Source organism: Centruroides vittatus, unplaced genomic scaffold (assembly GCF_030686945.1).
Source record: "Centruroides vittatus isolate TY-2023 unplaced genomic scaffold, ASM3068694v2 contig_884, whole genome shotgun sequence".
Classification (NCBI taxonomy): domain Eukaryota; kingdom Metazoa; phylum Arthropoda; class Arachnida; order Scorpiones; family Buthidae; genus Centruroides; species Centruroides vittatus.
Window position 1 is genome coordinate 183,711 of NW_027122576.1, and position 25,805 is coordinate 209,515.

At 34.5% G+C, this 25,805-nt stretch overlaps 2 protein-coding genes across 2 annotated transcripts in view; both read left to right on the forward strand.

Moving 5' to 3' along the window:
• Positions 1–25,805, forward strand: part of LOC136983625 (TBC1 domain family member 2B-like) — a 129,563-nt gene that overhangs the window by 56,227 nt on the left and 47,531 nt on the right. The window lies entirely within an intron of this gene.
• LOC136983624 (ATP-binding cassette sub-family F member 1) overlaps positions 10,455–25,805 on the forward strand; it is a 35,831-nt gene continuing 20,480 nt past the window's right edge. The window contains exons 1-2 of the mRNA XM_067280418.1: positions 10,455–10,722; positions 19,484–19,536. Coding sequence (XP_067136519.1) covers positions 10,536–10,722; positions 19,484–19,536 — 240 coding nt within the window. The 5' untranslated portion in view covers positions 10,455–10,535. The remainder of the gene's footprint in view (positions 10,723–19,483; positions 19,537–25,805) is intronic.

The window sequence follows — 25,805 nt, forward strand, 5'->3', positions numbered from 1 at the left end:
CAATTAATTTTAAACTAAATTAAGATGATTATTGGCTGTTGTATATAACAGAGGAAAAGTATGGTGATTAGACAAAAAATGGCCCACCAAAATTTTTAAATTTTTGGATTCGGGGTCCTTGAAACGTCCAAAAATGCAAAACAGGATGTTTTCGACCTGTATGTACGGACGTGTGTGGGAGTACGATTTTTTTTTTTTTTACTCACTTTGAAGCTTAATAACTCCTGTGCATTTTGTCGAAAATTTCTGAAATTTTGCAGGGAAGTTTATGTATTGGGGAAAAATGTTATTACAAATTTTCGGGAAAATCGGGCCATTTCTTCGGGAGATATGGTTTTTCTCCCTTAATATCCTCTTTAAATATTTGGGAGGTATTAATTAAGGAAGTGGGGCTTAGAAAAGTAATGAAGATTTATAAAGGTAATAGTACTAACATAAAGACTTACAAAGGTAATGGTAGCAATTATTAGGGATGAAACCAAGCAAAAAATGCCGGGAAAGTCTAGCAACTACGTTGCCGGCGTTTTTTCTTTTACAATGGTTAATGTATTCAACTAATAAAGCGTTTAAAATCGGTGAGATTATTTAAATTCATCAATTCAACAGAAATAAAAATGAAAAAATTTCTGAAGTTCTTAAATATTTATGTAATCTTTATTTGTAAACGAATCGATCTTTATTTTAGCATCAATAAAATGGCGAAGATCTTACTTGTACGTCACAGAAGGGACCTCATATATAAACAATGCGAAATAACTACGTTTATACTTTATTTAGATTCGAGAATGGCGTGCAAAATTTATTGACAATCATCGGTGACAGCGAGTATTTATAGGACTTACAATGGGGGTCATTGATTAATCGACGGGTTATTTTCGTTAGAATAAAACTTCACACGCCTATAATTATTAATAATAAAACATTTTTGCCTTTATAAGAAACTAAAATAAAACTTTTTCGGGTTCAAAATTAGAAGTATTGTGTCAATTGATATCGGTTGAGGATTAACCCAACGAAACGTCAGAAAGTTCGATTAAATTAATGGATGGAAGCTGAGGAAAAAAAAAAAAAGACAATTTCGGTAGCTCGCGGGCTACTTACAAGTGATTAAATTGACAAAAGACGTCACGCATTATCGGAAAATGTAAATACTTTCATCTATAAGACGTCATCTTGCATTAACTAGAATTACCATTTGTTAGAGAAGGTGCGCTAACGTCACTTCCGTCTCGATTCAACGTCTTTCCTCTCCGTAGATACTAAGAGAACCTTTTAATCGTGGTTTCGACTCGGCCTACCTTGTGGTGAGGAACTGGGGTCCTATATATCTGGGACGGAATACCCACGGAAAAATTTCTAGTGGTTTTCCATTTCCCGGATCCGATCTGAGTTTAGACGGACTACGTTAAATCATCGCATATAATTATATTTAATAATAACTCAATAAAGTAATTGGTTAAATTATGAAGTAAATTAATACCATTTAATTTATATAATAAAAATTTTAAAAATGAAAAAAAAAACTCAATTTATTTTGTTAAACGTTTCAACTAACAAAGCGTTAAGCAAGCTTCGTTTAGCCAGTAAATGTTTTATTTAAAAATATAAATAATGTTTCTAATTGATAAACAAAAAGACAGATCGTCGATAAAAGGATTATAAAACGTAATTTCGAATGTTGAAACAGAATTTGGTTTATTTTAGTACTTAAATGTACGCGAATATCTACCAATTTTAGATGAAATTTAATTGAAATATAACATTTTCGAATTATTTAAATTCTTATATTATTAATTTTATATATAAAATTAATATGTAAATTTAATTTATTAATTTCCATTTAAAGAAAGAGAGAAGAGAGAGAGACAATTATTTTTTCTGTTTGAATCAATTGACTGAAGATAGAAACGCACTTCTCCTTCTCATAAGAAGAAAAGAAACTCTTTTTATTTTCTTTTTTCTCTTCTCTTATTCTTATTCTCTCCCTCCCTCCCTCTTCCTCCCCCCTCCCTCTTCCTCTTTCTCTCTCCCTCCCTCCCTCTCTCCCGCTTCCTCCCTCCCTTCCCTTCTCTCTCTCTCTTTCTCTCTCTTTCTCTTTTTTTCTTCTTCTCTTATTTTTTCTCTCTACTTTTTTATCTTTTCTTTTCCTTCTCTCTTTTTATCTTCTCCTATTCTTCTTCTCTTCTCTCTTCTCCTTTCTTCTTTCTCTCTCTCTCTTCTCCTATTCTTCTTTCTCTCTCTCTCTCTTCTCTTATTCTTATTCTCGCTTCTCTCTCTCTTCTCTTATTCTTATTCTCTCTCTCTCTCTCTCTCTCTATCTCTATCTATCTTTTTCTCGCTCAGAAAGAGAGAGAGAAAAATTTTCTGTTTCGTTGGCACGGTATTGACAAAATAATATATTATTTTAAAATTATATTATAATTATATATCTATCAAATACTCTTTGGATTATATTATATTGTATCGGAAAACGTCATTATTTGTTTGATTGGAGGGAGCAACCCAAACCTTGTTTAATGATAAAATTATTATATTTTTTCAGTGAATTCGGCGCTATATCAATATAGCATCTATAAACTTAGAGAGCATCTAACCAAGAATTTATCTAACCAATCAGAGATCCTCTAACCAAAAAATCCTCTAACCAAGAATCTTCTAACCAATTAGAGATCCTCTAACCAAGAAATATTCTAATTAATCGGAGAACCCGTAAGCAATGAGAGGTCTTCCGACCGTCAATTCTTGTAATCAGTTTTTGTGGCACGAGTTAATATGAAATACCTTCGGAATAAGTCAGTTTGATGCAGTAATTTGCTTCAAGTCATTTCTGCGTATGACAGTTTTGATATACTTTACGTGACGTAGTCAATAGGCTGTAAATCAATTTGGCATATTTATTTTGACGTTTACTCATTTAACTGCTTGTGATGTGTTTTACGGTCAAATCTTATCGCAACAGCTCTGAACGGATCAATCCAACCGAGGTAATTCTTAACTTTTTTCAAAATTTTATAAGGTATACATTTAAAAAATGATAAATTTTCTTTATGTAATTTGTAATCCTCTAACCCAGGTTTGAATCTGGGTTAGAGGATTACAGATGAGATGCGAACCCACGACCTACGAGTCGTGGGTTCGCACCTCATCTGTATTTGTAAGAAACCAGATTTCTGTTGAACTGTAGCAACAAAGGGCAAATTGTAACCTTTAATTCTTTTAAATATACGAAAATATTTATAATATAACTTATGAAAACGAATAAACTCCAAGATAAAACTCATTAATTCACCGTAATAATGCAACTATTCAGTTCTACAAATTCCTCTGATGTATATCAAATATTTGTTAAACTCCGGAGAATATATATATACAAACATTAATAACAATTTCAGTCCAGACTGTTGAAATGTTAAACGTATCTCTCTGTTCACAAGACCTGAAAATTAATTAATTTTTTATACAGGAAAACGCGTATAATTGTGATTATTAAATTGAAAAAAATGTAGACTTAGAATTATTAAAATAAGAAGTGCGCATTATATATTACTACACGCGATTATTAAGTGTGGATCTATCTATAATAATTATTTTCTGATTATTTAATCTTCTATTTGCCTTTAATAAAATTATATTTAACAGTTATTTAATTATAATTATATGCGTTATAGCTTCATGGGGCCCAGGCAAATTTGAATTATGGTTGACCTGTAGCGTTGACTTCAGACATTTTTTTCGGGGGAATTTGGAGGAAATATTCTCTTATAAAAGGTTAGTTTGGGACCCCTTGTTGGTGGGAGCCCCAGGCAATTTTTCTTTTTTTGGCCACTGATTATAAGGTTACTCTTCTATTTTTTTTTCAGCAAAAATACTGATTTATTCTTCCGTATTTGGCGTCGTGAGAAGCACAGTGAAGTCTACTGTGAGCTTGACCAATTAAACTGTGAGGACGTGAGTCTCTTCTATTATTAAGGTTGAAAGGTTAAACATATAATAATATATGGAACTCACGTGGTGGTTTCTCTTAACTAGTGGGCCTTGTAGCACTGCTACACCTCATACAGCAGCCGTTACACCTCTGTATCGATCGTTTTCATATATATTAAATATTCCTATTGCAAATCGTTTCTAAGCTTCGTATAACCACTTAAAACTTTTATAGACTCTGCAAATCGGTAAAATTAATCTATTTAACATTCCCTGGCTTTTCAAATAAATTTTTCTTTATAAGATTCTCTATTATGATATTTATACTCTTAATAAAATTTATCTATTTACTTGCATTCCTTGGCTTTTTAGTGCAACACAGAAGCTGGAAAGCAGCCGGATTTGATGTTTTTCCGCAAAACTTAGAAGTGATGCAGAGAAGCATCGTAAGGGCTAGCTTGTGCAAATTTTACCCCCTTCTAGCGAATAAACAATGCATGAAGGGCTACGTTTATAGGAAATTTTTGGCTTCTCTCAACCGCTAGAATACACTATATAATAATTTAACCATTTAATAACTTTTTTCTATAAAAATGGCATTCTAGGAATTTACTTGGAATTTCTTGGAAACGAACACACAACCTCCATTATTTCCCCGTCGACCTTTAACTACCAAAATTTAATAGCATCGATTCCCCTAATATACAAACCTCCCTGCAAAATTTCAGAAATTTTCGACAAAAAGCACAGGAGTTATCAAGCTTTAAACAGGGTGAACGAAATCGTGTTACACATACACATACACTCAGACATACAGCCCTAGGCACAATTCCGTTATAAGACCCTTTATGTAATTTTGAACCTTTTAGGGCTCTCGAGAGTCCTCAAAAAGATGCCTAACGCATCTTTTTGAGCGCACCTATTTGGTAATCGCCACTGTCACCGTTACGTGCCAGCTTGTAGTCATTATCACTATCACTAGACATGCATATTTTTAAAAATATGACTTCAATATTAATGCATAAAATGTTAATTTATGTATATTTAATATTATTATAGTCTAATATGATTTTTTTAAAAATTCCAGCAAAGAGATGCGTAACTTTTCCGGCAAAAGAAAAATTTTAAATTGTATGTGGCGCCATCTGTTATATTTTATTAAAAGAACTTTTTTTATATTATTAATTATTATAAAATATCGAAAAGCTTAATTATGAGGGTATTGATGAGTTTTGTAAATGCTAATAACCAGTTAAATCTTCATTAAGTCTGACCGCCTTCTATCTCCCCACTCCTCGACCTTTAACCCCAAAATTTAATAGCACCAATGAATGCCCCCATACACAAATCTCTCCACGAAATTTCAGAAAATTTCGACAAAAAGCACAGGAGTTATCAACAGTGGCGTAGCGACGGGAGTGCAAGGGGGTGTATCATGCACTGGGCGCCACTCGCAGAGGGGCGCCCAAATGGTCTCCAAGACAAACTATATGTGTTTCTGGAGGGGGGAGAGGGGCGCCAATAAAGTGTCGGGTGCCAGTTATGTTCGCTACGCCACTGGTTATCAAGCTTCAAAGTGGGCGAACAATATCGTGCCCCTCACACACAGAAATCCCCCCACAATTTTTTGCATTTCTGGATGTTTCGAGGACCTCCGAGTCTAAAAAAGTGTGAAAATCTTAAAGGGTGTAATTTTTTTTGCCAAATGTTACTTTCTCTCTGTTACATATAACACCCGGGAGAGTAAAATTTAGTGAAAAAAATAAATAAATATTTTAGATCTTGACAAAGTACGAAATTCCCTTTTTATTCTGGAAATCCTTTCATTTATTATTGGAGAGAATTTCTGATTTAGTGTCAATCTGTTCCGGGAATCTTTACATTATTAACTTTGCACCCGGCTAATATCTCAGTATTAAATATAGCCCGAAGTAATTGGAGATTTATAACATACCACGCAGACCTCTATATAAAGAATAACTCGATTTAGACTATTCTTTCAAAAGTAATCTGATATAAGTGATAAAGAAAAGAATTTTTCTTTTATTCGAAATTATTTTATTAATGGCAATATAATTCTATAAACAACTTTTAATCAAAATTTATTGTTAGAACGTTTAGTAAATAATATTTATTGTGACATTGTCATAATGCTGGGCTGCAAAATATATGCTTTACACCTCAAATTAGTAGTAGCTTGCCCCTGTACATAATACTTTTCCTTTAACAATAGAGTCATATATCTAACATCGTTCGGGGAAAATTTTAAAATTGAAATAATGTAGTTTCAAATTTACATTTAAAGTTCATATGCAGTTCATCCGGGCCTCCTACCCCTAACATTTTCATATCTGGTCTCGATTTTCATCTATATAACTCCGTTCTTGATATTAAGGGAAGACAGACAGACGAACGGACGACAGTGGAAATTTGTCTACAATTTTTTCAAATTGGAGTCTAATCAATTATCGATTCTTTCTGTTGATTCAATCAAGAAATTTATTCGTTAAACTTTTAATGAAGGTTGTCCAGAAAATCTTCGAATAGCTTTATGCATTAAATGAATACAATAAAACCTGTATAAGCTGGGCTTGCACGGTACTGAATATTTTTTCCGGTTTGGCAAGTTCCTGTTTTTAATAGGTTTTTAGGCTGCAATTTTCAAAAAGTGTACAGCTATAAAATTCCATTGGGATCCATCTGTACGTCTATCTGTCTTTTCTTAATTTACAGAACGGGACGGCCGGATAGCCGAGCGATCAAGGTGGCAGCCTACCGCTCTGGGGGACCCAGGATCGAAACCGGATGCGCCAAATAATCCACAGGAGTTTTTCGGGAGATGGTCCGTCCGGATATATCGGCCTCGTCCCTCACCACCCGTCCGCTCCATTGTGGGATTGGCAGAACCCATAATGAGCTTGCTAAAAGAAGCCTTCTTAGTGCCCACAGGACAGAAAGAGTTTTAAAAAATCCGAAGAACGGAATTAAATAGATAAAAATCAAGACCAGATATGGAAAGTTTAGGGGTTGGAGGCCATGGTAGCCCATCAGTTGCCAATCAGATTCCGTTCTCTAAACACTGGAAGTTCGGTCGTGGGTTCATGCCTCGCCAGGATAGGCTAGCCACGTGGAGTTTGCCGGGTTTTCTCCACGTCTGTAGCGCATAAATAGGGGTCAGTTACCTTAATAAGACCTTCTGGAAAGCATACCCAAGGCAGACTGCCCAAGTATTGTGTTGTCATAACTAACAAAACATAAAATGATAGTACAAAGAACCAGTTTTATCGGGAAATTTTCTGAGTCAATATTGGCTGGCAGTATTAAAAATAGTCAAGTTGAGTAAGGCCAGAAACACACATGCGTAAAATTCGGCGTAAGTTCTAACAGTGAACGTAAAATTTTTTCTGAAATTTTGGCTGAAACAGAACTGAAAAAAGAATAGAGTATGTCTCTACTTTTTACACCGTAAAATTTTTACGCCAAAATTCCTCCAATAAAGAGAAGTCTTTTCTGTGACGTCAAAGTAGACGAGTGTTTTTTATTCTAACAATGGGGGCAATGAGGGTTAACCCTATAATTGTGAGTCTCGAATAAATGAAAAACAAATGAAATAGAGAAGTTCATTGAATCTGTTCGGCCAGAATTTTTACGTATACGCGTTCCTGGCCTAAAGAACTATCAATTTATGTGTTTGTGTGTCAAATGTAAGTAAGCACGAGCCCCATGTATTTAAATAATATTGTGATTTATTATAATCACTAGTTACTCTCTTTCAATGAGTAATGAGGAGAAATTCAATTTCTCCTCAGTACTAACTGAAAGAAAGTAACTAGTGATTGTAATCAATTTTGTTCTCAATTAATTTTTCTCTTGACAAATGTGAAAGTCAATTTATAAAAATGTCAATATAAAAATGGATATTTTTAGCTAAGTAAATGCTTAATTTTGATTGATGTAAATCAATATGAGTGAATAGACAAAAGTGCAATAAATCATTTCTCCCCTCTATTTTTAGATATAGAAAAACAAAAATTATTCCATAAGGAAAAAAGAAAATGTTGATGTTATATTACCTTCTGAAATTTGGCCAGTCTTATTGTTATCATCCTGTATATGATGGCCAGATGACCGAGCGGTCAAGGTGGCAGCCTACCACTCTGGGGAACACGGGATTGAATCTAGACGGGTCGAAAAATCCCCAGGAATTTTTCGGGATGTGTTCGGGACCAAAGTTTTTTAATGAATGCATTGAAAAACTTTAATAATGAGTTGAAAATTGAAATCTATATAAATATCCGGATGTGTCGGGCCCCGTCCCTCATCACCCGGCCACCTCATTGTCAGCTTGGCCAAACTCATAACGGGCTTGCTAAAAGAGGCTCTCTTAGTGCCCACAGGGCGAAAAGAGTTATAAAACAGCAAGTAAAACGGCGAAGCCATTTTTGGGACGAGGCTATGACTCGGAGAGCCCGAGCAACGCATGCGCAAATCTCGCACTCGTGCCTGTTTGTAGAAACAGTCTCAACATTTCGTATTTTCTTTTGACCCGGTTTTCGGTCCCCTGACTACCTACAAGTCTGGTTTATTTTATGTGCGCATGATTTGGGTACCAAATACGCTGTGCCAAATTGCAACTCCTGACATGTACTCCTTCATACGTCTAAGGTGTGCAGCCTACCGCTCTGGGGGACCCGGGATCGAATCCGAACGGGTTGAATAATCCCCAGGAATTTTTCGGGGGGTGGTCCGTTCGGATATGTCGGGCCCCGACCCTCACCACCCGGTCGCCCCATTGTGGGCCTGGCCGAACCCATAATGGGCCTACTAAAAGAGGCCCTCTTAGTGCCCACAGGGCGGAAAGAGTTAAAAAAAAAAAAAGGCGTGCAGCCGTTCACAGCAGCGCGATTTTAAAGACGAGACACAATCTCATCAAAAAGAACCAAAAATTGAAAAAGAAAACCGTAGTAATTAATTAATTAATTTTATTTATTCCTTATTAATGTAATTATTAACACGAATGAATTTTTTGCAGAAAAATATACAAAGAAAACGTAGGCCGTCATTTTAACTACTTGGCCATCCTGCTGTCTCTATAGATCGTTATTAAAGTTTTTCAATGAATGCATTCAAAAACTTTAATAGTGAGTTAAAAATTGAAATGTATATAAATATTCATATGCAATGTACAAAAGATATATCAACAATAACTTTTTCTAGATTCTAGGCCTAAACAAGTCAATCGTGGCCTGTTAAAATATGAACGTTATCTGTAATTTTTACGAAAAGAAATTTTCAAACTATCGCTATGGATTGGCTGTACTCTGTTCTGTGAGATAGCATGTAGTTATCCTTGTTTCTGATTGCAGCTTATTCAAAAATGCATGCGTAAATAATGAAAGAGGCATGCTAGGAAGTAAAACATACTCTTTGTATGAATAGTTGCGCCTAGATAATGTTATTTAGAAAATTGCTCTGTTGTGCTCTTAACAATTTTAGTTTTGTGAAGAAAAGGATATCCCAAAAATGAGCAAAAATTCGTCACAAACACACTTTAGCCGTCTCGGCCATTCACCAACGAAATTTATTATTGTAATTATTTAATTTTTGTATGATTTCGAGTGAACAGAAATTAATTTTCCTTCCGCTGCTTCGGAATTTTTTTTTTAAACTCTTTCCCGCCCTGTGGGCACTAAGAGGGCCTCATATAGCAAGCCCATTATGGGTTCGGCCAGGCCCACAATGGGGCGGCCGGGTGGTGAGAGACGGGGACCGACATATCCGGACGGACCACCCTCCGCGAAAAATTCCTGAGGATTTTTCGACCCGTCCAGATTCAATCCCGGGTCTTCCAGGGCGGCAGGCTGCTAACCTTGACCGCTATGCTACTTCGGAATCCATAGACAATAATGCCGACTCAATTTGCTAATTATTGTCGGGACGGACAGTGAATCGTTCAGCGCATGAATAATACATACTGAAAAAAATCATAAGAATTCAAGGACCATTCGAATCCGGAATCATTGCTAAGGATAACATAAATTGTACGAGTATTATTAAATTATATATATATATATATATATATATACTATTCAATACTCAGTATGCATATAGAACAAAAGATTGAAATAAAAAAAAATTAAGCACTATATTTTCGAATTAATTTCTTAATTCGAAAATATCAAAATAATTCGACTTTAATGCTAGGTGAACTTTTACTAAAATGCGGATATGGCGGCACGGAAGAGAAAAGCATTCTAGTCAAATGATTCCAAGCACCTAGAATATATTCTAGGACCTTGAAATGATTCGGGTTCGAGCACGCGTTGGCACTCCCTGACTCCCATCAAAGAAAAATCCATAATTTTTATAAAATAAAACTTCAAAAGCTAAACAGCGGTATATAATTAGTAATTAATTATTTCTCAAGAAAGTTAAATATTCTGATATAAAATATTATTTCGGCCACAAATCGAATTATTTAAATAATTGAAAAATTTTATTAGTTTCATATTTTACAGGCAGAGGTCTCTCCTTTTCCCCGAAAGTCGACAGACTGGGTGACTTGCGAGTCGGATCGGATCAGAATTTAGTTACCGTTTAAATTACAGAAAATGCCGAAGAAAAAGAAGAATTCCAAAAAAGAATCGGCCGATAGCCATAATAAAGAAGTATCCATGCAAAATGCAATAAATAACGAAATGGAGGAAAAGTACGAGGAAGATATCGACGATCTCATCCCCGATGACAATTTGGAAGACGAAGAATGTTTGAAGGAGAAAGTTACAGAGGAAAAGAAAAGTATGAAGTTAATTTTGCTAATTAAAATATAAGTAAAACATTTTAAGACGATGATCCATAAGTAATAATTGCAATGATCCACTTTCTACAATGTGGATCATTGCATATTTCATAACATATTGAAACACTATTATCACTTCCATTGTTACATTTGTCTGTAACTTTACAGGATTAATGGAGTATAATATATATATGTGAGGTATATACTGGACTAATATTAATCTCTTGTTATATATTTTGTATGTTTGGTAAAGTTGCAGCTTTGAGACGGTCAGAAGCTGTAGACTGTGCCCATAGGAGTGAAAAAGCCAAAGGAACCAATGGTCTGCATGAGATCCTTTGTGAAATCAGCCCAAATGGAATATTGTAGACTCTCGGAAACGGGGTAAAATTTAAAGTAGGAAGAATCCGGAACTGATTCTCAAAACAATGCTAAAAATCGACCGTTTTCCCAGAAATAGGTGAGAGCTTGTGAAATGCGAGAGGTGTCGTCGTACCGACTACTACTGGGGCCATCTCCGTTAAGCATATCGCTTGTTTGACGGGCAGCCTGGTTGATATTTCGGGGGCTATATTTAGTGAAGGGTCGTGTGTAGACCGTCGGTTCCTTTGTCTTGTTTTTCTCCTAATGGCATGGTCTGTCTTTCTAATTTGGTCCCGACTGCTTCGTTTGGAGCTGCTATTTTACTGAAAGTTTTAAGGATTGGAAGTAGATATGTAATTTAGTTATAATTTTAAGCATTTTTGGTTCTGGTATGATTCCTTTGACTTTTTTGTTTCTCTTTGAGTATGCTCTACAGCTCTGTTAACGTCCCAAATGTATCATTCGGTTCTTGAATTCATCCTTCTGTTTAACTTTTTCATTTTTATAAAATTTATTATATTTTACAGATCATTTCTTGCTAATTTTGTGTTTCAACTTTTTAATTCGCATATTTATAATTTGATATCTTAATGTCGAGATGAAAATTCTATCGATGTAATATAATTCGGCATTTGGTGTTTTATAAAACAAAAATTACTTCGTAAATTTCAGAAAAGCATGTCTCTTTTATCTTATCCTTAATATTTTTTAACAAAATGGAATACTGACCTATTTCTTTTCAAGGTCATTTCATTTTTTTTTTTTTTTGTAAGTATTTGCATTCAATTAGAGAAGAATTTTATTAATATACAGGTATTAACAATAAGACTGTCCAAATATTTGGAGATGACAGAACATCAAAAGATGAGTATAATTAGGAAAAAAAAGTAGTATCCAAAAACTCCTACTTTTTGAAATAAAAAGAGATTAAATTGCAACAAAAATGTTCTTTTTTGTTTTTGTAATATCACAGAAACAGTGTGAGATATTTAATTGAAATTTTTTTGTATGCTTTTTGCCCCAAGAATTATTTTGTATGATTTTTTTTCCCCACTGTGGACAGATATGTGGAGGTTGCACTTTCATTTACAAAACATGTGATGCTGCTGAAGAACTAATTAATTTTAAGTGTTTAGTGCCCACAAGGCAGAAAGAGTTAAAAAAAAAACCCTGTATATGATAGTATAATAATATATTTTTTTCAGTTACTTTATTATTTTAATCGGTTCCAGTCCATTTTATTTTTCCCAAAACTTTTTGGATAATAACAGCAGTACAGTTATAGTACTATTTAACAAGAAGTGTCTTACAGTGCTGTTTATAACACTGAACAGTAGTTTTTAAGCCCTTTAATTTTAGCAACTATGGCTATTTTTGATTTTTGTTCTTGTCATGATATTTTTTTCAAAACAAAACTATTGATTATTTAAAAACTGCTGGGTATTGTAAAATATGCAGCAGTTTTTTAAACAAAATACCTGACTCAAGTGGACAAAATCTCTGATTTGATAATGCCTGCTAAACCCAGGTTCTACTGTTTGTGTATATACATATACATATTTGGATAAAATTTTCAGTTATATTATATATGAACTAATTGAAACAGGGATGTAAATTCATTCAATTTCATTCAATACCTTTTCAGTTCCAGCAAAACTCTAATTTTTAATAACAACAAATGTTTTTGACCTTATTCAATAGGCTGGAAAGCATTTGTTTTTATTAAAAATTTTTGTTTCTGCTAAAAGGCGTTGAGAGAATTTAAGTCTACAGCTTTTATTTATACATTAAAGATTTTAATCAAACCAAATCTTTACTGCTTTCTGGTTTGTTAAGTTACTGTACAAAGGGAGTGATAAAGATTTGAATCACTGAATAATTGGGCTATTTAAGGAACCACTGTAATACTCTGCCAATTAACTTAATTTTTTTGTTAATTTTAGAATGTATACATTTAGATGGCAACACAGAAGTACAAACAGAATATGCTATATTTTAGATAATATATACAGTGTATATTTAATATACAGGGTGGGCCAACGAAAACGAAACGGCAGAATGTTCGTGTTCGTCCAAGCAAATCACTCGGACAGGTTGATTTTATTTTCAAGGGGACATCTTATGCAATAAAGTTTTTGTGAATCTGAATATTAACTAAACAAACATTTTTTTTCGAAATAAATGTTTGTTTTGTTAATACAAAATAAATGAGTTTTTAAAATTTTTGTTGTCTGTTGTATTCAGAATCGAAAAAACTTTATTGCAAAAGATGTCTCCTCGGGAATAAAATCGACCTGTCCGAGTGATTTGCTTGGACGAACACGAACACTCTGCCGTTTCGTTTTCGTTGGCCCACCCTATATATCTTATAACAGAGCTTTTCCTACATAATGATCAGCCAAACAGCTGGAAAACTACAGACTGTTTTATGTAATAATTCAATTTTGATTATTAATTCTAAGTAATTAATTAATTTAGAATTATTTAAATCAACCCAGAACACGATTCAAACTAGTAGTACTGCAGTTTGGGCAGGAATATTATCAGCTATGCTATAGACTTAACTGTATTCTGTTCTTTGATTCCTGATGTGTATGTAGTTAAAATTATAACACAATTATGCTCATCAGCTCTGCTTGCATTTCTGCTCACAGGCCCACCATTATACTCATTTCCTATATTTAAAAAAAAATTTTTATAGACTTCAAACATAAAAATAGCTCATAATTGAGCACATCATGAAACATTTAAAGCAGTAGTTTTATTCCTAGTGAACATATAAAGACTACTGAAGCACTTACTCATAATAGAAGTCATAAAAATTAACTCTAAACAACAGCTTAATTAAACACCCTTATGTTAACAAATAAAACATTAAGAAAAAAAGTTTTACTTTTGAGAAATTAAAGCTATGATATGAAATTAGAATAATTTAAAAGATTAAAACTATAATAAGATATTTTCAAAGAAGAATTTTAAGAAAATACTTTGTAAAAAATTGAATTTAATACAAAATACATTTAGAAAATAGAAAACATGATGACACCTTTGAGCAATTTGAGTAATTTGATTGTCTTCCACCATGCGAAGGAGAAAAGCTGCCAGAAAATTGCAGAAATGTTTCAGATGAAGAAGAGCACAATATTTGGCATAAGAAGATGCTTTGCCAAGGAAAATTGTCTGTGTGAAAAGCTCTTGGGCATCTGGTAAGATGCCCAAGAGCTTTTTCACACAGAGAAGAGGCTGTAATTGTGGAGAATATAAAGAAAGACTAAATTAAGTGCTCCAAAATTTATGGGCAGAGGGGAATTGGGGGTAGGAAAGTTTATTGTGAAATAATTTGAAGAGTGCTATGGAGAGCTGAATTTATGGCTATGTGGCTTGACAAAAGCCACTTATTAGCAGGCAAAAAGAATGAAGTTTGTGAAGGAACACACTGACAGAGGTGAGGATGGTGGAGTTGTGTTTTTTGTGGACAAAAGCAAGTTTAATTTGCACGGTTTAGATGGGTGGTTATGTATGTGGAGAAGCTCAATGAAGAATTAAATGCGAAGAATATGCAACTCACTGTTAAACACAGTGGTGGGAGCAGAACAGTTTGTGCAACTTATCAGCAAGTGGCATGGGAAATTAGTTTTCATGGAGGATACTATAAATAAGGAGAAATGTTTTTAAATTTTGAGGAACATTTTAAATTTCAAGGGCCCAAAAATAGAAATTCCTGATAGATTTATCTTCAATGACTTAAAACACTGCCCACATTTTGCAGCTGTGGCTTCTTAATTAATTCTTAATTATAATAGTATAATTATCCCTAAGTATTCAATTCTTCTCCTCAATACCCTGCCATAAATCCCATTAAACATTTATGGGATAAAGTTTAAAAAGAAATAGACAAAACTCCTATCCATTCAAAGGAACACTTCAAGAACAGATTTTGAGAGGAATGGGAAAAATATTCAGAAATTTCACAAACTTATTAAAAGTATGCCCAATAGACTAAAAGAAGTATTAAAAATAAAGGGCATAGATATAAGGTGTTAAATTTTGTTTCTTTTTTTGCAAGTTTGGTTTGTTTGACCGTGTGTCTGAATAATTTTGTGGCACAAGAAATGTTATTTTTTTTTGTGTTAATTAGCCAGAAGAGCATATTTGTTTTATATCTCAAAGCCTGGGGCAATTTTTATTTTGTTTTTCAATAATTATTTTGAATTTTTTATGAATAAATTGTTTTGTTACATATGAAGTTTATTAACAGAATTTTCTGAAATTCCAGACTGAATAATTCTGCGAATGTCTGTACATACATGTCAAATGAACATGAATTAAGTATAGATCAAATTATAACTTTGTTAAACAATAATAATAGTAAATTATTTCTTTAAGTCTATTTTATAAAATAGTCATTATGTAATTATTTTATGTTTGAATTTTAACACAAATGGAAATCACTGATGTCCATTTATTAAAAAAATTACACTCACTGACTGTCATAAAGTATTTGTACTTCTCCAAAACTACAGCTCAGCCACATCCAGACTGAAAACATGTCTGCTGGCTGTTGTATGGCTGCTGCATTTAGTGTGCTGAAGCAGTTATAAATGCTTCAGCATACTGGATATGCCAATTTCTACTACAGTATCATGTGAGCTACAGACTAAGAAAGGTGAAATTGTAGGGTGTAGTCTGTGCAGCAAATTGTTCTGTGTTATCACAAGGACTACATCTTACTAAGTCGACTGTATGTGATGTTATACTTCCCTACAGTGGGCAGAGAATCACAGTAAGACTGTAGACCAATAGAAACTGTGAAGCAATGAGTCCAAGTTCACCCTTTTCAGGTCAGATGTGTATAACCAGAATAGCTGTTACCAGAGTTCATAGTGTGCACTATTAAATTAGATGGTGGTGATGTTGTGATATGGGACTACTTCAGCCGATTTGGCATCAGTTCTATAGTTGTGACAGATGGAAACCTGAACTCTGAGCAGTACTGTACAGTTTTGGATAATCACACATTTCTCATACTCTGGCAGTTCTATGGTAACAGGATGCGTGCTGCCACATCTCAGCTGTGTATCACCTAGTATGATGACAACAATGTGCAACACAATCTGGCTTGCCAAAAGCACCTGAACTCAACCTTATAGAAACTGGACATCTTTAGGATAAATTGGAGCTGCAAATCAGCGTCATGGAGGACAAGCTGTAATCCATATCTGAGTTAGTCCAGATTCTATGGAAGGAATGGAGAAATATTCCAGCATCTGTACTACCTGGACTGGTAGAAAGTGTTTCCCATGGAGGGAGTCCAGGGGTTGCATTCTGGTCACTTATCTCTCGTCTCTTTCAAAAATGAAGTCAAAACGAGAGACAAAATTCATCTTTCAGAGACAGCGTCAATTCTGGTCACTTTTAATGATCTTGTCTTCGTTGATGATGTCATGATTCTACTAGGTTGATTATACATGTTTGGATTATCAGCTCGTGCGACATGGTTAGAGTTTTAACCAATGAAATTGTAAAATTTTCGAAAATGCAGTTTATGTAATTATAGATCACGTGGCAAGGAAAGCACATGTTCAAATAAAGCACATAATTTTGACAAAGTTGTTTTTTGTTTTATAACAGTTTTACAGATTGTAATGTCAATTTGTCTGGTAACAAATAAAAATTTTAATAACCTAAGTTAGAAAAGCATGCATACTTAGATATTTTTCAAAATATTACTATCTAATTTCTCATTAAGTATCTAAGTAAGATTAACATCATATTCAATAGTTCAGTAATTGATGTAGGATAATTAAAAAAAAAAGGAATCAGTAATGTTTCCAAGTAGGCACTGGAAAAAAATCAGAAGCATTGTTCTCTCTCGAAATATTCTTTTCTAAGATAGAGAATGTTCTCTAATATGATTGTACAGTGCAAGTAGCATCCAGTTGTCCATATTGGATATAATGAAATCGAGGTAAAAGATAAAAGACAACTGTCCACTTGTATGAGAGAAAAAGTTGTCCAGGATCGCATTTGGAGAGATGCTATGATCTCTTGAGACGTAAACAAATGATTAGCCGATCAGCAACTGGCTTGAGATGATGACCAGAATACAGCCCCAGGAGGTGATAGCATCAAAAGGAGGGAATGAAGACATTGAGATCAGCACCAACGTCTTTGAAGTTTAGTGTCAGAATACTTTATGGTAGTCAGTGTATTTTATAGTAATATGTCATAAGTCACACACTGGCACTAATGCACTATAAATTATCTTGGTTTTCGTGTTCATTTCCCTCTCAAAACTGCCTCTGGACTGTGAGACTGTTCTTTTGTTTTTAATGTGATAAGGAGCAGGTAATGGTAAATTAATAACTTAGTACGTAAATACAACATAACACTGATGTTTGTGACATCAATTTGCTTTTTGAATCTCACAAATAATTAAAAGATCTTAAAAATTAGATTTGTTTATTTTGTCACAAGAAAAACTTTATCCATTAATTCATCGTTATCATTTAACATTAATGTTACTAAATGTCAATGTTATTGTAATAGCAACTGTAACAATGAATTGTCATGAAATGCGACAAAGTAAATTGGACTGAGCAGCTGTTGTTGTATCATTTGGCATATTTAAATTTTAAAACACTTTATGACTTTGAAAGTGCTGTTAGGCAAAATAATAAACATGAGAACTAAAAAATTGTTTGTTTTCAATTAGTTTCTTCCAGTTTATTTATTTAAAATTTGGAAAATTTATTAAGGGACAAATTTAGTACATTTATATTTTTGTAATGGATTAAATGATTTATTGATGAATAATAATTAAGAACAACTGCTTTGTTTTTTATATTAAGTCTCATAATTTTACAGTTGCAGATTATTAACGGAATAAATTATAAACAACCACTCACCACACCGGGATATACTTATTCACGTATTCTGAGCTAATTATGGTGTGTAGATAACGAAAACAAACAAAAGCGAACATTTTCAAACTTCTTCTGAGTTGTTCTTCAGGTTTTTTAACGATTCTTTGATGAAGAACTCCGAAGGAGTTCGAAAACATTCGTTTTTGTTTGTTTTCATTATCTACACACTGTAATTGGTTCAGAGTACATGGGATAAATTATTTTTATATAATAAAACATCTTATTTTAAATCTTAATAATTAGACAATTCTAAAAAAAGATATTGTTTTTTACTAATTAACAATTTTAACTAATTAAAAATTTTAATTTGAAAAATGTGTCAGATTATCATTTATAAATAGTACAGCCTATAAATATGGCAGAGCAACTCATTGTTACATATCACTGTTACGATAATGTCGACATTAAGTACCATTAGTGTCAAATGATAACTATGAATTAATAGAGTTTTTCTAGCTCTGAAAAATATTGGATCACTTAAAAATGGTAAATTGGAATAAAATAATTTAAATAAACTAAACCTTTATCAATCCAGCAAAATTTAATAAAATAATAACGTTTTCAATCGTTTTTAACGATCTTCCTGTTACAAAAAAATAGAACATTAGACATTATTATTTTATTAAATTTTGCTGGATTGATAAAGGTGTAGTTTATTTAACTTATTCTACTTCCAGTACATAGTTGTTACAATAAAATAATTGTCATATTGGTTAAAAAATCACCAAAACAAAGTTAAAATGATAGCAAACTACCAGTGGCCAAGCAGTTTCATTTGCTGAATGCTGGTAGTCCTGTCTTGGGTTCACACCTTGCCAGGATGGACCGGCCATGTGGAGTTTTCTAGGTTTTTCTCTACGTCTATAACGCATAAATAGGAACCAGTTACCCTTAAAAACCTTCCAGAAAGCATCCCCTCTATGCAAACTGCCCAAGTGTTGTGTTGTCATAACTAACACACCATAAAATGATAGTAGAAACAAACAAAGAACCAGTTTTATTGGGAAATTTTCTGAGTCAATATTGGCTGGCAGTATTAAAAATAGTCAAGTTGAGTAAAGAACTGTCAATTTATGTGTTTGTGTGTCAAATGTAAAAAAGCATGATCCCCATGTATATATAATATTGTGATTTATTATAATCACTAGTTACTTTCTTTTAATTAGTACTGAGGAGAAATTGAATTTCAGTACTCACTGAAAGAAAGTAACTAGTAATTGTAATCAATTTTGTTCTCAATTAATTTTTCACTTGATAAATGTGAAAGTGAATATGAAAATATCTAAATATAAAAATGATTTTTTTTAAAGATGAAGAAATGCCATATGATTGATTAATCACACTACATAGTGTTTAAACAACAAAAAAAATTTTTTTTAGTTAACTAAATGCTAAATTTTTGACTGATGTATATCAACATGTGTGAATAGACAAAAGTTTAATAAATCATTTTTTCTTTCTCTTTTTTTAGATATAGAAAAACAAAAATTATCCCATAAGGAGAAAAAGAAAATGAAAAAACAGGTGAGTTTTACATTGATTTGAATGTAATAAGTTAAATATATACATAGTAATTTGAATAAATAAAATATCTAAGTACAGTTTGTACAAATAGTCATAATTCACAATGGTGAATTTAACAACAATGACAAATGACAAAAACAGAAACCAAACTGACAATTGTAACAATAATGATAAATAGAAACAGAAAAAAATGAGTGAGGAAAGACTGTGAATTATTTACTATAATGGATTATGCAGTTGATATTTCAATTATTTGAATCTTTTTTCTTTGACGATGTTGCTATTATGCACACTCAATGCAAGTAACATTATTAATAGATTAATCAGATTTATATTTGTTCATATCCAAGCTTTCAAACTGCCAAAATAATCTTTAACAATCTTCATTCGTCACAAGTTTACTGCAGTTTTTTCAGTCGTCCAGTTAAGTTTTGTGTGTTTGCCACTAGTGTCTCTATATTAGCACCCTTTCAAAAAATAAATTTATGTTTTAATTGATTATTGATGATTTTCTCTTTTTATTATAAAGTTAAGAGTTTATTTTTATTTTCATAATGTACTACTAATTTTTTTTTTTTTTTTCCAGTATTTATTTAAGTATTATTCTGATACACAGTAACGTTTTTGTTCAAAAATGTGTTAAAAATACATATACAACATATAAGATTGGAAAGTAACAGTAAAAACCTTACTACACAGCAGTGGTGGTCAAACTTTTTTGATATCAAAACCAAATTGTTCCTAAATTGTAAGTAGGTGGGCTTTAAGCATTATATACAGTGTAGTCCATTTTAATCAGTCCATTACAATAACTTAAAACATGTGCATCCTACAAAAAATCTTTAAACCAAAAATGGAGTATCATTTTTATCATAGATACATAGAGTGATAGTGAAAACAGGTTCAACTTCATTTTCTTAATATGGGTCAATATAAAATGTGAACCCCATTTTATATCACATATTACGATTCTACATAAAAACAAACTTTTATCCAAAACATTCTTTCAAAAGATACGCTTATAAGTTAAGTGTTTGAAGTTTTAAATGGTTTCTACTAATAAATGGCCGCCAGTTGATGTTTTGCTTTTCTCTGATTTAAATACTTGTATATTATTCTGATACCGGTATATCAGTGTCATATATAATTTTAACATTTCACAGCATAACAGTGTTTTTATGATTAAAAAAATGAAAAAAAGAAGTATTTTGAACCCTGCATTTCTTCATTTCTATCTCTTGAGAAGAAGAATGTATTCACCAACAAATATTGAATTGTGAGTGTTGTTTCTACATTGTGTACTCGTTATTATTTTACATTAAGACTGAGGAATTGATTCAATAATAATTATTTTTGTAAATATATATTATTTTAATTAATTACTGTTTAAAGACAAATAGTATTATCCTTGTCTCATTTGAAACATGTCAGGTATTTTAGAAAAAAATAAATCTTTTGTTTCCTTGTCATCATCTCTTACATTCCTTACATTGTCATTGTTTTTGGTGTGATTAAAGTTGTTGTAAGCATAATAATGAATCAAAATAATAATAATAATCTTTTCTCAAAATGCTGTTTGTACGAATGTTAATGTAATTCTAATGAATAAAATTAAATAAATAAAAGTCAAAACATAAATCTTAACATATAAACTACTGTAGCTTCTACAAAAAAATCAAATCCTAGATGAAACTTTTATTTGTGAATGGAAATGATGTTCTCTAGTTCAATAATAATTAATTTTTCTGACTGGGTTTTGTTCTTTCTTTCTTTGGATAGACTGATTTGTACATTAGAGTTTACATTTTGACTATAAAATCTTTTTAGATCAGCTTTAATTATAGAAACTCTTGAAATAGAACATCAATCCTTACATTATAGAATCAAATGATGGCTTAAATTTAATTAACTTATAAATGTAAACATTAAAATATTATTTAAAAGTAACTAGATCTTCAGCACATTTTTTTCTATGAATTAGTTGCCAATTTGACTGCAAAATAAATATGGTAGTAAAATTACTCCTCACTCCGACACCGGGGATGAAATACTAAATACCGAACCTGTTACCGGTGTAATTTGCGTGAAAAATCTTCTTTCCACAAACGTTTTCGAGCTTTCCAAACAGCTCTTCTTCAGGTAGAGAAAAAAGGTTCCGACGAAATACTTCGAAAAAAGACGAAAAAAGAACGTAGACATTTAAATAAAAACGGAATCTAAAAATAGAATGCAGATGTTTAAACAAAAAATTACGGAACTCGCATATCAAACGAACATTAAGGTGGACATGCGCATTCGTGCGCCGATGTTGCTATTTATAGATCGTTGTTTATGAGGGCCTGCCACGCTATAGAAAGATTAATTTCATCCTTCCGATTTATACATGTGGTCCGATGGTTAGCCCTACAGATGGATATAGCTTCCCGCCATTTTAGTTGGTCCAGGTGGGGCGTAGTGTCGATGATGTCAGCTTTGTCGAACTCCGGTTCTATATCGGGATCAGATGCAAAGGTGGTTAGGGCCGTGGTGTACCGCCCGTGCCGAAGGTCCGCCTGATGTTCTTGCACTCTGGTATTTAAAGATCGCTTGGTTGAGCCGATATATACAAGGCTCTCGTTACATCTGTTATCTTTCAGCGGGATAGAGTACACGCCAGGAAGCCTGCCACGGACTGGACTGCCTTTTTCATTTCTGAGGATGTCGTAGATTGTCGGGCCTCTTCTATAGGCTATTTGTAGTTGTTGTTTTCCAGCGATCTCAGCGTATATCGCTTTAACATATGGGTTAAAGGTGACTGGGAGGCATGTACGTTCATCCTGGTCAGTGTTGGTCCTCGTACGCGTAGTGGGTGCGTATTGTGAGCGTTGAAGTCGCTCAATTAGACAGTGTGCCAGACCATGGTAACCGTGCTTGGCTGCCATCCTCTTGATATAATTCAATTCGGTGTTGAGGGCTTGCGTGGTGGACGAGTGGGAAAAGGCCCTTTTAATCAAAGTATTAAATGCTGCAGCCTTGTAGGTGAATGGGTCAGATGAACCTACCGGTATGTATATAGGGTCGGCATAAGGTTTACGGTATACCGACGTGACGATGGCGGATCCTTCTACTTTAATGTTTATATCCAAAAAATGGACCTCAGTATTGCTAGATTGTTCCATTTCGAGCGTTAGGCCGTAGGGATTATCGTTAACGGTTTGTACGAAGTTAGAGATGTCAGGTATTGTCCTCCACATGATGAGGATGTCGTCCACATACCTCCTATAGAGTAAGATGTTCGGGAGGAACAGCGGAAGTATTTTTTGTTCCAGTTGCCTAACGACCATTTCGCATAGGTCCCCAGATACTGGGCTACCCATGGGGACTCCTCTTTGTTGTTTGTAGACCTCTCCGTCGAACGCAAAGATAGAATTATAACAGATCAGATGGGCTAAGTCAATGACTTGGTGGTGTAATGCTTGATCTTGAGTCAAATTAAGTAAAATGTCCCTAAGGGAGCAAAAAGCTGGAGGAAGCTCCACCGACGGGTACATAGATTTAAAGTCTAGCACGGTAATATACTGCGGCGTCGAAGGCAGAACCCGAAGGAGGTGGATGAGCTCAACTGGGTTATCGATGGTGTATGGGTAGTCCTTGAGGTGGGGAGAAAGTAGGTTATGAATGGCTTTCTCCAATTTTCTTGTGGGAGCTCTGATTTTATCGACTATTGGACGTAATTGTTGGCCCATTTTGTGTGTTTTGGCAAATGCAAAAAGTCTTGGTGTGTCCGGGGAATCGACCACTACGTTGCCCAATGCAAGGCGTTTTGCCAATTTGGAGTTTGCAAATCTCTTAACTTTATTTTGTATCTTGTCCACCACGTTCTCATTCTCCTTTTCGCATTGGGTGATATTGATGTATTCCCTTAAGCCTTGACGGTAGGTGCTGCGTCTCATGAGGACTAGCGTTTTAGATTTATCTGCCCTGGTGAGAATGATCCCGTTACGTTGCATCCACTCGCTCGTGCGTCTAAGTTTATTTCTCAGCTCGGTGACCTCAGGTTGTTCTTTAGTTTTCTTCATTCTTAGTGTGGCTAACCATCTGTAGTACTCTTTTTGCGTATCCGGTAGGCTTTTTACTAGGAGTTCCAAGTCTGGAATGAGGTCCTTATATCCGCTTATAGGAGGCGGAGGTGCAAAGGTCGGACCATGCTTCAATACATCTATGACGAACTTAGGAGGTTTAAGATTGTCCCATACAACGAACGGGAACGTAGGGTGTTGTCGTCTTTCTGGTACTTGGAATCTTAGTATCCAGTTCAGTTTCTTATGGTAGCGTCTTTTTAGGTTGGCACTTAGACGCTCTTGGATGGGAATTAGCCTAGTATCCTCCCTTGCCAATACGTCAGGGCCCATAATGAATAGCGAGTTTTCGGTCTCGATTAGCTCTTTGAGTCTTGAGAAAATCTGTTTTCTGGTAGTTCGAATAGCCCTGTTGAGGCATAGTAGCCTTACTTTCTTAAGTAGAGGTTCACTACCAGGTGGGAGATGTATGTGAAAGTATGACATTGGATATAGTTCGCGTTCCTAACGGAATGCAAAAAGAACGGACTATATCCAATGTCATTCTTTCGCATACATCTCCCACCTGGTAGTGAACCTCTACTTAAGAAAGTAAGGCTACTATGCCTCAACAGGGCTATTCGAACTACCAGAAAACAGATTTTCTCAAGACTCAAAGAGCTAATCGAGACCGAAAACTCGCTATTCATTATGGGCCCTGACGTATTGGCAAGGGAGGATACTAGGCTAATTCCCATCCAAGAGCGTCTAAGTGCCAACCTAAAAAGACGCTACCATAAGAAACTGAACTGGATACTAAGATTCCAAGTACCAGAAAGACGACAACACCCTACGTTCCCGTTCGTTGTATGGGACAATCTTAAACCTCCTAAGTTCGTCATAGATGTATTGAAGCATGGTCCGACCTTTGCACCTCCGCCTCCTATAAGCGGATATAAGGACCTCATTCCAGACTTGGAACTCCTAGTAAAAAGCCTACCGGATACGCAAAAAGAGTACTACAGATGGTTAGCCACACTAAGAATGAAGAAAACTAAAGAACAACCTGAGGTCACCGAGCTGAGAAATAAACTTAGACGCACGAGCGAGTGGATGCAACGTAACGGGATCATTCTCACCAGGGCAGATAAATCTAAAACGCTAGTCCTCATGAGACGCAGCACCTACCGTCAAGGCTTAAGGGAATACATCAATATCACCCAATGCGAAAAGGAGAATGAGAACGTGGTGGACAAGATACAAAATAAAGTTAAGAGATTTGCAAACTCCAAATTGGCAAAACGCCTTGCATTGGGCAACGTAGTGGTCGATTCCCCGGACACACCAAGACTTTTTGCATTTGCCAAAACACACAAAATGGGCCAACAATTACGTCCAATAGTCGATAAAATCAGAGCTCCCACAAGAAAATTGGAGAAAGCCATTCATAACCTACTTTCTCCCCACCTCAAGGACTACCCATACACCATCGATAACCCAGTTGAGCTCATCCACCTCCTTCGGGTTCTGCCTTCGACGCCGCAGTATATTACCGTGCTAGACTTTAAATCTATGTACCCGTCGGTGGAGCTTCCTCCAGCTTTTTGCTCCCTTAGGGACATTTTACTTAATTTGACTCAAGATCAAGCATTACACCACCAAGTCATTGACTTAGCCCATCTGATCTGTTATAATTCTATCTTTGCGTTCGACGGAGAGGTCTACAAACAACAAAGAGGAGTCCCCATGGGTAGCCCAGTATCTGGGGACCTATGCGAAATGGTCCTTAGGCAGCTGGAACAAAAAATACTTCCGCTGTTCCTCCCGAACATCTTACTCTATAGGAGGTATGTGGACGACATCCTCATCATGTGGAGGACAATACCTGACATCTCTAACTTCGTACAAACCGTTAACGATAATCCCTACGGCCTAACGCTCGAAATGGAACAATCTAGCAATACTGAGGTCCATTTTTTGGATATAAACATTAAAGTAGAAGGATCCGCCATCGTCACGTCGGTATACCGTAAACCTTATGCCGACCCTATATACATACCGGTAGGTTCATCTGACCCATTCACCTACAAGGCTGCAGCATTTAATACTTTGATTAAAAGGGCCTTTTCCCACTCGTCCACCACGCAAGCCCTCAACACCGAATTGAATTATATCAAGAGGATGGCAGCCAAGCACGGTTACCATGGTCTGGCACACTGTCTAATTGAGCGA